General features: G+C 41.2%; 1 protein-coding gene across 2 annotated transcripts in view; it reads right to left on the minus strand.

Moving 5' to 3' along the window:
* The window catches only part of KCNIP4 (potassium voltage-gated channel interacting protein 4), a 361,068-nt gene that overhangs the window by 235,266 nt on the left and 111,534 nt on the right, over window positions 1–14,268 (minus strand). Inside the window, exon 1 of one of the 2 annotated variants that reach the window (XM_059817595.1) lies at window positions 1,225–1,324. The exons of the other annotated variant lie outside the window; for it this stretch is intronic. Coding sequence (XP_059673578.1) covers window positions 1,225–1,324 — 100 coding nt within the window. Of the gene's footprint in view, window positions 1–1,224; window positions 1,325–14,268 lie in introns of those variants that run through there. 2 annotated transcript variants of the gene reach the window in all.

The following is a 14,268-nucleotide window of genomic DNA, read 5'->3' on the forward strand; positions in this document are numbered from 1 at the left end:
ATACATAAATTCTTTATAAAAACGGGCTTGATAACACATTTTCGTCAGTCCCTGCAGGGTTTTCAGATTCTGTAATCAATACTAGCAAGTCCACACAAGACAGCAACAGAGACAGAGAAACAGTTGAGTGAACGTCCTTATTTAAAATCACTACATTTCTTCAAAGGGTTACATAAACATGGTTACCTTAGACCTTTTCATAGGAGCAAATTTTGCTTATATTCTTATTCGTTAACATATGAAACCACAATCTCTCAGTCAACAAAGTTCCCATTTTCATAGGCATAAGTATATACACTGTACTCAAATGCTAGCTTACAGGAAGATTTGAGAACACAATATTTCTTCGGTGTTTGAGAAACAGACCATTTCAGCCTGGAACCTAATAAAACACCGGGATGCAATGAATATCATTACGTTATCAACCATGCTACAATCAGTGTTTTTTTAAACCAACTTTTCATATGGTAAGAATAACAGCACTTTTAGAAATAAGGTAAAAATAATCAATATTCTGCTAGCTTTTACAAATAAAAAGCACATTTAAAAGACAGTAAGCTTCTCTTTTTTCATTTTTACTACTTTATACACAAACAACATTGCTAAGAAGAAAGGAGGTGATCTAAGATAAACAAAGCATCAAGCAATAAAACTTGCACTAGATTACCCTACGTGAATGTTCAAGTTGCTTATTTTGAATCTGAGTATTGTAGTTCTTCTTCCTCGAGCACATTTTAAAATATTAACAGTAAATTAAATATTCAACAGGTTTTTGAATACTATAAAATATATATCTTGGTATTATAACAATCCCAGTACAGATGATGTTAACATGACTAGAATACAAAACAATTTGGAATAGATTACAAGGCAATTTTAAAGCAATATAACTGTATTTGCACGTTAACATCCTGAAATCTGCTTTGCCCTCTACTACTTCAAATTCACAGATTTAAAACAGGAATAAGAGATTCAGATTTTAAGGTATTTATCCCTGCGTAACGTCTAAGTTTAGACTTGCAGTATTCAGGATACCAGTTTATTCTTCCTGCGAAAGAAAATCGGCACAGCTTTAACATCAACACCACCCAGCCACTGATGTGCACGTCGCTCTCCAGGTGGCTCAGGTAGCGTCTTACATCCAGTTTACAGGTGCCCCTTGCCTCGCCGCAAGAGAATAACCAGAACAGAAAAATGACAAGGCACTGAAAAGCACTCCCTTACCTTCTAAACCTGCTTCAATCAGCCCAAACTGTTCCAACACTTTAACAAAGAGCACAATCACGATCAAAACTGCTATCATTTCAAGCCCTTCCAAGTTCATGATGAGTTAGGTCATGGTCTGGCCACCGCCACTGAGACAAGTGCTCTTCTGCCTGGCTTTCTTTGCAAAGCCATTAAACTAGGCGCAGAAGGCTCCTGCGAGGGAAGGGGGCGAGCGGGAGGGGAGCGGCAGGGAATACACCCTGCCTCGCCAAGCAGAGGCCAGGGGAGGCAGGCGGACCAACTCCGGCCTGCCGGGACCGCCCGCTGCGGCACAGCCAGGCAGCCGCGCGGGCAGCGGGGGGCCGGCCGCCCCAGGGCCCCCCGAGGTCACCCGGGAAACGGCCCCGGGAAAAACGCCGCGCCGGCAGCGCCGGCGGCACATCTGGGCAGGAGCCGCTCCCGCTCCCCGGGCCGCGCGGCGGGAGGCAGCGTCGGTGCGGAGAGCCCGTTGCCTGGGAAACGCGGGGAGCGGGACGCGCGGCGGGCACCGAGGGAGGGCACGGGCCCGTCAGCGGCGTCGGGGGAGACGCTCGGAGGAGGGCTGGGGCTGAAACCGCCGCCGTTAGGAAGGTGTATCCACGGACAGGCGGAGCGAGATCACCCCTCGACCTCCTCGAGCTGTGCCTTTCTCTAATGGTGCTGGAGAGCAGGGTCTGACGGGGTGACTTGCCAACTTCTCCGTTAGTTTCTCGGGTAAATGACTGCCGCAGTACTATGAGACACAGACTGTTGCATGTGGCAAGTAATACATAGCATTTTACACAGCAGTGCATTAAGAATCCTTTTTTTTGGAATTGAAACAAAAACCCAAACATGCTGTCTCAAATTCTTCAAGGCTTGTTATGGGGGCTTACTTGGGAAACAAAAATTGGGAAGAACAGCTTGAGAAGCAGAAGGAAAATCAAGCCCATTATTTTTGACGGTTTCTCACTTCAGCAATATTTGCTAAAAAGAGTATTTTCCATGGCAAATATTAGCGCTGAAATACACGAATACTAACCACAGGACTGAACTGGTATCTCACACCAGTCACAGCCACTGGCCTACCTACAACAGTTTGCAACACTGGCATTGTCACATGCGGCACACAATGCTATTCATGGTTAAGGAATTACTCTTCAAAACCCTTAATAATTTACCGTCTAAGAAGGAATTTACATTAGAAAAACAGCGCCTCTATTGCAGCAAAAATGAGCAGGGGAACAATTGCAACAAATTTAATCCTGTCTGGTGTGGTACTGTCCCCCACACAGTTGGAAACAATTAATGCCAAGGGCTCGGTTTTCTTCCTTTCCTTGGATAAGGTTCAAAAAAATCATCGTGTCGTGTGAGAACTGGCAGCAACTTCTAAGTCCCCCAGGCATACTTGCATTATGATGGGTGTTACCATTACTGACAACAGTGGAATGAAGCGGGAGTAAGGGGGCTAACTGATGTAATATAGGTACCTTTTTTCTACAGTGGATAGGCAAATCCATGCAGCGTAATGTTCACGTCACTATTCTGTGCTTTTTTACTCTGGATTAGACTCCCTGAAGCTGCTTAGACTTTTTCTGTCAGAAAACCTAAGGTTAGCACTCCATCCTAAATATTGTATTCGTTCCATTTCTGCAGACCACTTTTCCTTGGGTATCTTTGCCTTTACTTGCTGAAAACTTCCTCCTTACAGTTGTCTTCGTTCTCTCATTTAATCTTTGTTGCAACCATGGCTAAATATCTTTCCCTTCTAAGCTATCTTATCAATGTCTTTAAGGACAGTAGGTCCAGCTCTCCCTCAGCGTGGGACTAAAATGGGCTGATTTATCATCAGCAGTAACATAACCTCTGCAATCTGTATGCCTTTACCCAAAAGGTTGATACAAGTTGTGTTTGGGTACATGTTGCGTTGCCACATGAACTGACATATTTATTTTCATTAATAGCTTTCATTAATATTGGTCTGCTGAAAATGTTAAATGAAAACACTTTTTTAAAAGACCCAATATTTACTAGTTCTGTGACAGTCACTCTTACTCAGAGCCGAGAGTAGGAAAGTGGAAAGCAGAGCTTGTGGTGGCAGTGCTGCAAAGAAAGCAGCTGCTATTGCCCTGCAAACCTGGATCCCCACGGCTGGCAGTCACTAGATAAATACGCACGTGTGGATCTGCTGTCTGGGATCTGCCTCCTCAAGTATGGGCAAAGTAAACAGTTTTTCCCAGAGGTGTAGGTCTACTGCATCTATGTCTAATTCTGACTCTTCTTCCAAGCCACAGCAGAGGAAGTGCAGAAGAAAGGAAGGAATTTGTATTACTCCAGTTTAACAGATGGATGCCAAAGCACAGTAAGAGTAATAATCTCCAGGCAAGGCTAGGACTTTGCAAGAAAGCTGTGACTAAACTCAGCTTTCTCAAGCGCTGTGAACCAGCCATGAGAAACTCCTTTTTTTTTTTTTTCTCCTTTTGATATACATACAGGTAATCTAATATGCAGTTAAATATACCTTCCCTCATTAGCTCATTGCTTTTTAGCAACACTTTATAAAACCTTACAAAAGATACTGCTCCTGTAGGAATGCAGAATCGCACAAAGCTATCTCTGATCCTCGCATTCCTGCTTAAAAATGGAGTTGACTCTATTGACAGCTAGGGTTACAAACTTCATGACATAATTATTACTCTCTCCAAGTACCTTGCCAAAACCAGTCAAGTGGCCTGTTGGTTTCTTCTTTGCCTTCCATTAAAAAAAAAGAAAGAAATCTTCATTTACGCATACAGTTTTATCAAAACACAACAGGAAGAATGTAGCTAACATACTAGCAAATATTGAAACCCTATTTTGTCTTTTGTCTAACTACCCAAGCCTTAATATATTGTGGAATTAAATTTGGAAAAGGTCTACAAGGTAAGTAGGAAATAAAAATGGGAGGAAAAACATTAATGCATAAATTACCATGCCATATAGGTGTTTTTTATACAACAGCTTGTAGCTGTGTTTTTTTATGTATAACTGCAGATAAAAGGTTTCGGCCTAGAAAGTGTTATAGATGCTGTGTCCTCTTCATTAAAGCATTTCGCAGGTTCTTAGTTTTTATCATGAGAGTAAATATATTAAATTGAAGTCACTGGTTATATTTCAAGCTAGGGACATATCTAAATGGTCACTTCTCATCCTATGATGGAGCTCTAAATGACAATACAGTGACTCCATTTACATTACTATGACTAAGATTCTTGATACCATTAATCTTACTGCTATTGCTTAATGTTATATATTTGTTAATGCTATATAATGTTAATATTAAAAAAGACCCAATCAATTTAGACTGAAAATTGATGAGTGGGTCTACATATGGAGTCTCAGCAATGGTTATATTTCCTCCTTACACTTCCTTTTCTTACGTGCTCATATTAATCTGGATGCCGTTAAGCTACTCTCAGTTTTTCATCATGGCTTCCATGAGGATGATTTTGCTATCCTCTGATATTCCTTACCACCTAGTGAAACAGTTTACAGGAACCTGGCCTGCATAAGTCAAAATTAGCTGGATTTGTTTAAAATGTTTGGATTAGTCATCTGAGCTAACCTTGATGACTTTGCATAAAGCAAACTGGGGTGCACACATGCACTGCTGCACCAACAGATTTGGGGGAAGGCTGTCATTGGCAGGGGGGTAGTTAGTGGTAGAGCTAACTGGCAGAGCTGGGTGCAAACAGGATGCCTATGCACAGCAAGAGAAAGCTGAAATGGAATAGCACCAGTGGGAGTCCCATGTCATACATAAAGTCTGAGAACAGAACCTCTAATAGAAGCTACAATTTTTTGATTCTGACTGAGAATAACCTAAATAATATTTTTAAGCATGCATATGCTGAGGGTAAAAATCATTCTGTAAAGCCAGAGCAATCTAATGATTGCTTTAAAAGTGATGTCCCTGCAACTTATTACAAAGATAAATAATATTTTTCTCCTATCTTTAATAAGAACAGATTTGAATAAATATTCCAAAACCCAATAAAATCACTAAAATATTCATTCTGAGTAGCTATTTAAAAGAAATTTATATTTTTTAATCTTAAAAGCGGGTAAAATACTCTTTCTTTCTGAGGGACATAATGGACCAGAAAATCTTGATGTATCATAAGTGCAAATACTTTATTATCTCAGCAGCTAACTGCTATTAGACTTTAGTCTCCCTTTTCTCTCTCTTTAATTTTCTACTAACATAGGATATTAAGAGAATAAAATAGAATATAAATGTAAATTTAAAAAATAAATAAATAAAACTCAGTAAATCTTCTAGCTCATCAAATCACTGAGCAAAACCAATAAAAAGATACAGATTTTCCCCTTCTAGTTTTAATTTAACCCTCTTTCGTAGTAAATATTTAATGAATCCAAAGAAGACATACAAAATGCTATGATGCATTCAGCCATTATAAATGCTAAATCTTATAATGGGCCACACCTTGCAACTTTCCTCTAGGCATTGAAGCAATGTGGCTTGATTTCCATAGGATCTTTCCTAGATTAAGCACTGGTAAAAAAAGAGTACAGCAATCTGACATCACAGTAGCATATTTATACCTTTTCACACATATATCTAAGTTTAAATCTGGAACTGTGTCCAATGTTTTTCACTCGTCACAACTCAAGGACTTGCCACAGTTCAGACATGATGATGCTTACGTCATGTCAGAAGAAGACTACTTTCCAGTCCCACCTAAAAAGCCATACTACTGATACCATGATGACTCCCTAAACAGGCATTTCAGCCCCATGTCAGCAGGCAGCAATAATTTCATGGGCTGGCATGGAGGTTGTATCTCACCCAAATGGTCTCCAATTGTGGAAGGGGGGCAAGATGTAGTCATGAAGCAGAAGTTCTGGCTCTTCACACTTAGTGTATATTTAGATGGCAATACATAAATCCTGTGCTTTTACAGAACTGACTAAAATAGCAAAAGTTATGTACTACAATATTCATAAGCAGACTTTTCAAAGATTCTGACATAAAACATCCTCACCAGCCAACTAAGATGCAGTCCCAATTGAAAAGTATGCCTGAAGTTCTACATAATATTGTAACACCACTCTGTAGAAGTTTTGGTTTGATATAAATTTCAGAAGCAGCACAAAACCTGCCAATATGTCAGTTATTCCAAATAGTCTTCTCAATAGTATGTGGGTATTATGGAGTCCTTATAATGGAATTATATTTCAAGTTTATCCCTTTCCATACAGTCAAAATGTGGCTCCCTGAATCTGTTAGTGTATATTTCTGGAAACTGATGAAGATAGGATGCTGTGACCATGAAATATATATCATTACAAGACAGAAATTTTCTCATCACATGGAAACCCACTATTCTGATAAATCCATCTTTACTGGAAATCCTCAAACCTCATTAAAAAGAAAAAATCTTGAAAAAATTCAATGTCTTAAAAATGTCAGACAACTATATTTTAAAACTCTGTGGAAACTAAAGCTGAAAAATACTTGGCTGTTATAATTCCACAGATGAAGCTCAACTGTTCTCATGATTTGTTTGTGCTACCTATTTATTAGCAAGGATTTTTCTCCTAAGAAACTTAATGAGTTTTCAAGTGTTTGCACTCGAGGGAACATATTGATCATTTTCCAAACTACAGAGAAAATCCTGTCACATAGAATTTCAAGAGAGTTATTAACTGTCATTTGTAAAACTCCTATGCATCTGCAGCAATGAAGAACTAATGCAGCAAACGTCATTCAAATTTTGAGATAGTCAGAGTGCGTCAAGGGATGTTGTTTTATGATATTTGCTTTAATTTGCTCTGAATGACACATGGCCTCATATAGTTCATGTTCAATGCCTCACACAGCTGTGGAATGCCAGGTCTCCAGCAGCTTAGCTCACCACGCTTCAGCTTCATCAGACCTGTTAGTACAATGGGATCCACACCTCCATTACATTCAGTGTTGTTCGAGAGATTGTGTTACTCTGCCAAGGTGTAAATGTGTGAGCTAACTCCCATGACACAAGTAGTTTCACTGAAACTTTCTTAGCCATGTCATTCCTGCAGCCCTTTAACATGGGTATCACCTCTTATTTATTTCTCCCTTTATACTTTCAAATCCAGGGCATATCTAATGCCTTCAGTGCAACAGCTCTAAGATTCAGTGTTTTTTCCTTGTCAGACAACTAAACTTTCAATTTAGACTTTCATGGTTTTACTCCTCAACTACTGTGACCTTCTCTTTTCTGTCTTTGTCAAGTGCTGCCTTGCTCCTTTTTTTATCCACTCAGGATACTGCTGCAAAGATCATCATTCTGGCTTAACACTCCAACTATCTCAGCCCTCCCTTTACATTTCTAATGGATCCACTTCATCATATACAAAATATTTGCCATCACCTTCAAGGCCAGTCCTAACATACTACTGTCATACCTAGTCACTGTTGACTTCTAGAGAATATTGAGCTGTTAACCCACTCAATAAATGATGCTAGCCTTACTTATTCGTAAATTAGACTTTATTCATAAGAAATGTTGCAGGCTGTAATACAGCCCCTTAATATTCTGAAATACTACTACATCTGTTCTCCCTGTGCTACAAAGTTTCTGTGATACACAGCATGTGGATGCTGACATTTTTGAACCCATAGCTATGGACAGAGTGAGAATTTTATGACACAACATGGTAAAATTTTCATCCAGATAGCAAAGGGAGAAGACATATAATTAATAAGTAGAAACAACATTAATAATTAGAAATACACTCTGCTTTTTGCTACATTTTTTACTGTGTATTATTGGAAAACTGTCAAGCTTCCTGTGAACTTTAGCTGTGAACATTGTATTAACTTTATCACAAATATGATTAGGAAACTTATCTACAGCCTCAAAATAACAGACTGACAGAAGAGCTCCTCCAGTTCAGCTGATGCAGCATGTGGATGTTCACCAGATTTTTCCTCCTAATCCCTTGTTGGTTCACTGCAGACAAGAGACTGTTACGCCAATCAGCCTAGCTCATACACCTATGGAAAACAGCTTGAGAGGTTGGAGCAAGACAGCATCTTTCATAGTTCTGCTTAAAAAACCCAAACAATCATAAAACAAAACAGAACCAAAAAACTAGGGAACTCTGAAACCAATGTCTACTGAACCTTACAGTCCAGCTTAAGCACTAGTATGCTGTTAGGGTGTGTTTCCAGTCCAAAGGTTGAGCTTCTACTTTGCCCAGAAGTTTTTATTAAGACAAATGACAGAACAAAAGACAAGTTCAATGTTTTTTTTCAGACTTGTTATACAAAGCTAACCAACATATATAAAAGAAGCAAGCTGACAGATACACTCAGTTTCTGACTGTTCAGTTAACCTACTTGGAGCACTATGAAGAAGCTCAACAAGTTTCTTCTTAACATTCTTGACAATGTCTCTTAATTTTTTTCCTGCAGACCTCTACCATGTGTGAACCTGGTACAAACAAATCCATGTGCCTAAGCAAACCTCGCTGTAGGTTCAAACATGAGAATCTTAGTTTTGCTAGGAGTTTTGTTTTGGTAGGAGGTTGATGCTAAGCCATCTTGTTACAGAAACTCACTGAAGGATGCATTAAGGTGCCTGAAGAATCAAGGGGGGTTGTACCATTTTTCTCATGGTGAAAAAACTTCTTAAAAAAACTTTTATCAACCATATATTCAATAGTAATGATGTTTATCTCATTGATACTCAATGATTGTTAATAGTTGTTTTAAACCGGCTGACAAGGATAGATGGCCCTTTTATGTGAACAATTGAACAGAGACAAACACTGAGGTTAGCAGTCTCAGCAGACAGTCCTAACTAGTTCAGTTGCGTATGTGGTCTTTACAGCATAGGTTTGAAGAACATTAGTGCAACAGTCTAGAGAGACATAAAGCACTGACATTTGCTATTTAAATGAACAGAAGATTTCTGTGCGTTGAGCACCACCAAGACTTGGAGACTTTCAACACTGCTAAACTCAGCAGAGCTACTCTTAAATTAATAGGCAGGAAATTCTTCTTGTGATCTAAATTCTCTCTCCCTCTCCTGTCTTTCTGCAACATAAATGACTGTATTACCACTTCCTTCCTCTATTATTACACTCTTTGGTGTCCAGTGAATAGTTTTCTTTATAAAGTGGTCATTTGCATACCAAAAATATGACTTCTTTTTAAACAGATTAGTAATTCTATTGGTTCTTTAGTCCTCATCACTCCATGCTTTCTGAAAGCTGCTTTTATTTAAATTCAGATTTTCTGAACTGGAAAGATTAGGTCTTGACTTATACCTTCCCCACTTGGGTCTGGAAGGTGAAAGTGTTTCTGTGTGAGCTAGTAACCTTCCAAAATGGCATGGAAATTTCAGGAGCAAAGACAGACCCAGTGGAGACACAAAGAACAAACAAGACACTGAAATTTGTTTACATATTAATCTTTTAAAGTGTCAAAAGAGTGTTGCTCTTTCATTTTAATACCTCATAAGAATTTCTATGAGAGGCCAGATAATATTTGCTTTGCTTTTGTATTCACTGGCAATATACGATGAAGAGAGCTCTGAATGTCCCAGGGAGTTCAGAAATGTAAAACAATATGAAATATGACATTTAATGCACCTCACTTGTCGAAAAAAAACAAAAAAAAGTGAGATGCCTGAAAAGCCTCATTACAGTTAGGTATTTATTTATTTTGTGTTTCCTATTGCTTTCTCTGAGTACCTCATCAGTTTTTTGATCGATAGTCAATCCTTATATTCTCTCCCACCATGAAAATGACCCTAGGATCTGTGCAAATTCATTACTTCATTGTGGATAAAGCAGACCGATAGGCAACCATAGCTCTGTTTTGTGCAATTTACATGAGAAAGTAGAGGTAAGGGGTAGATGACTGTGAGAATGTGTCTGTTCCTCAGGAATAAAAAAGAATAAAGAATGAAAACACTAAACCAGAGGTATGGTAATTAAAAGGTTCTGTGTTGGGTTTGCTGGCAAAGTTTTCATACCAGGGGGCTACAAGGCTGGCTTCTGTGAAAGATGCCAGAAGCTTCCCCTATGTCTGACAGAGCCAATGCCAGCCGGCTCCAAGACAGACCCGCCACTGGCCAAGGCCGAGCCCATCAGCAACAGTGGTAGCGCCTCTGGGATAACATATTTAAGAAGGGAGAAAAAAAAAACAACACACTGTGCAATTGAAGCGGGAGCGAGGAGTGAGAATATGTGAGAGAAACAACTCTGCAGACACCAAGGTCAGTGAAGAAGGATGGGGAGGAGGTGCTCCAGGCACTGGAGCAGAGATTCCCCTGCAGCCCGTGGTGAAGACCATGGTGAGGCAGGCTGTGTCCCTGCAGCCTGTGGAAGTCCACAGTGGAGAAGGGGAAGAGTGTGAGGAGTCCTCCCTGAGGAGGAGAGAGCAGCAGAGACAATGTGTGATGCACTGACCTGCATCTGCATCTGCATCCTACTCTGATTTGATTGGCAATAAATTAAACTAATTTCCCCAAGTCGAGTCTGTTTTGCCTGTGACAGTAATTGCTGACTGATGTCTGTTTTTATCTCGACCCATGAGCCTTTCGTTATATTTTCTCTCCTCTGTCCAGCTGAGGAGAGGGAGTGATAGAGCGGCTCTGGTGGGCTGCTGGTGTCCAGCCAGGGTCAACCCACCACAGGGAGACAGCAATAAAAGAAGAGACCAGGCACCTTATTTATGGTTTGGTCACTTGAGGGCTCTGAATGGCCCAGGTCTGCCAGGTTTAAAGGATAGACTGTGATGAAACAAAGAAAGATCAAGCTTTTTCCATGAGACTTTTTGCTACCATTATTAGTATTTTCTCATCATCTGTTGAAAACATAAAAGGGCCTACTCAAGTTGTAAGGTTGAGCACTATAAGGACAGGCATCAGGGGATGCATGTGGTGCATGGTGGCCCAGTACAACTCTTTCACCCAGCTGTCTGTCAGTTTACATGACAGAGAAAGATTAATTTTCTCAGGCTGTCAGGTGATTAAAATATTCTGCAGAGTAAAGCAAACAAACAAAATTGAATGCTTCCCTTCACATGGGAGGACTTAAAAATGTATTTGAAGCAAGTAGATTGTGTCTGTGCTCTCTGTCTGGAAAAGTACTAACGCTGAAATTGTGCTGGATAGGTTAAAAAAAACGTAATGTAAAGCGCTTCAGAACAATTTTTCGAGATCTCCTGCAAAAACCGTAAAGTCTAAAACTGAACAGAGCTAAAGAAAGAGCAGTATGGAAGAAGGAAGAGAGATTGTGGAACACTACTTTCCCCAAGCTGGCAACAAGACGGTTCAAATGGCATCTTAAGACTGCTACCTGGAAATTAATTTTAGAATGTAATTTAGATTCAGCCATGAATATAGCCTTATCAGAGTACAGGAGAACTGTGAAATCAGATATACCTTCCTGGGAACTATGCTAAGGCACAAGGAAAACAAGGAGGTGATTGGTGACATCCAACACGGCTTCAGTAAGGGCAAATCGTGCCTGACAAATTTGGTGGCCTTCTACAACTGGGTTACAGCACTGGTGGATATGGGAAAAGCAACTGATATCATCTACCTGGGCTTGTGTAATGCACTTGACACTGTCCCACATGACATCCTTGTCTCTAAATTGGACAGACATTGATTTGATGGATGGACCACTTGGTAGCTGAGGAATTGGCTGGATGGTAGCACTCAAAAAGTTATGGTCAGCGGCTTGATGTGCAGGTGGCGACCAGTGATGAGTGGCATTTCCTCAGGGGTTGGTATTGGCACTGGCGGTGTTTAACATCTATGTTGGCAACATGGACAGTGGGATTGAGTGCACCCTCAGCAAGGTTGCCGATGACACCAAGTTGTGTGGTGCAGTCAATACGCTGGAGGGAAGGGATGCCATCTAGAGGGACCTTGACAGGCTCGAGAGGTGGGCCTGTGGAAATCTCATAAAGTTCAACAAGGCCAAGTGCAAGGTCCTGCACATGGGTCAGGACAATCCAAAGCACAAATACAGGCTGGGCAGAGAATAGATTGAGAGCAGCCCTGAGGAGAAGGACTTGGGGGGGTTGGTTGACAAGAAGCTCAGCATGAGCCAGCAATGTGCACTTGCAGCCCAGAAAGCCAACCGTATCCTGAGCTGCATCAAAAGAAGCATGACCAGCAGGTCGCGGGAGGTGATTCTCCCCCTCTACTCCACTCTGGTGAGACCCCACGTGGAGTACTGCCTTCAGAATCACAGAATCACTAAGGTTGGAAAAGACCTATAAGATCATCAAGTCCCACCATCAACCAACACCACCATGCCCATTAAACCATGTCCCACAATGCCACATCCACACGTTCCTTGAACAGCTCCAGGGATGGTGACTCCACCACTTCCCTGGGCAGCCCATTCCAGTGTCTCACCACTCTCTCAGTAAAGAAGTTTTTCCTAAGATCCAGTCTGAAGGTCCCCTGGCGCAACTTGAGGCCATTTCCTTTTGTCCTGTCACTAGTGACTTGGGAGAAGAGACCAATACCCACCTCTCTGCAACCCCGTTTCAGGTAATTGTAGAGAGTGGTAAGATCTCCCCTCAGCATCCTCTTCTCCAGACTTCAGCTCTGGGGCCCCCAACATAAGAAGAACATGGACCTGTTGGAGCAAGTCCAGAGGAGGGCCACAAAGATGTTCAGAGGGCTGGAGCACCTCTCCTATGAAGACAGGCTGAGAAAGTTGGGCTTCTTCAGCCTGGAGAAGAGAAGGCTCCGGGGACACCTTCGAGCAGCCTTCCAGCACCTGAAGGGGGCCTACAAGAAAGCTGGAGAGGGACTTTTTACAAAGGTATGTAGTGACAGGACAAGGGGGAATGGCCTTAAACTGAGAGAGGGTAGATTTGCATTAGCTAGTAGGAAGACATTCTTCACCATGAGAGTGGTGAGGCACAGGAACAGGTTGCCCAGAGAAGCTGTTGGTGCCCCAACCCTGGAAGTGTTCAAGGCCAGGCTGGATGGGGCTTTGAGCAACCTGGTCTAGTGGAAGGTGTGGCAGAGGGGTTGGAACTACATGATCTTTAAGGTCCCTTCCAACCCAAACCATTCTATGATTCTATATACACAACATGTGAGTGGGTGGACGTAACAGTGATTCACATCTTACCTTCTTCTTTAGCATTATCAATATGCTTCAAATGTAAAATTACTGCCTCATAACTTCAGCTACTCTTTGGGTTTTCTTCCCTTTGAGGAATATCTTTCTGAAGCATTTGCAGTGTTTTGCATCAGAAGAGAAAACCTGTGCTCTATATTCAAAGCAAACAGCATCTGGCAGAGGGAGCCCATGGGAGCAGAGGTCATTGCCAGCAGAGAGCTCTTCCACAGAAATGTAATGCAGCAGTACTGATGGCTGGAGCGCAGTCCACAACTTCTTTTCAGTCTTGCTGCATATGAGGAAGACAGCCCATAGGAAGACGGCAAGATGAGTTTGCTAGTAGTCTCTGTTTCCCAATATCCACCTTCTCCACAATGTAGGCTCCACTGCTTCCTCAATGAAAGCGTCCTGCAGAGCTGAGCTGTGGTACACATCCATCCAAACCCTACATATGACCTCCGCAGTATCCCATTGCATGTATTCCATCTCCCAGCAATAGAACCAGGAGCAGGATTTTTCCCATGATTATATATCTAGAAACCCTACAAACCTAGAGTTGTGACATTTTGATGCCTATTTTGCAATCTGCCTGCCATAGCCTATGGGCTTTACTATTTCCATGCTGGCTGAGTTTTGTGTGACTTTATTTTTGAAGCAGTATTTTCATTTCATTGCTTGCAGCACTTTTATAATTTCAGTATAATTTTTCTTCATCTCTGGCTGTTTTGCATCTTTGTACTATTTCCTGCTGACATTGCCAATCACTAACAGCATGTGTCATTCTGTAGCTTCCTCTTTTGGACAAAGTTCTCATTGTTCTCCTTTGTCCTCAGCACTAATCACTTGAAATATGAACGTCAAATTACAAGGAGAAAGTTTGCCTCTGCTTTTTCC

The sequence above is a fragment of the Gavia stellata genome, chromosome 5 (assembly GCF_030936135.1).
Source record: "Gavia stellata isolate bGavSte3 chromosome 5, bGavSte3.hap2, whole genome shotgun sequence".
In the NCBI taxonomy this organism is placed as follows: domain Eukaryota; kingdom Metazoa; phylum Chordata; class Aves; order Gaviiformes; family Gaviidae; genus Gavia; species Gavia stellata.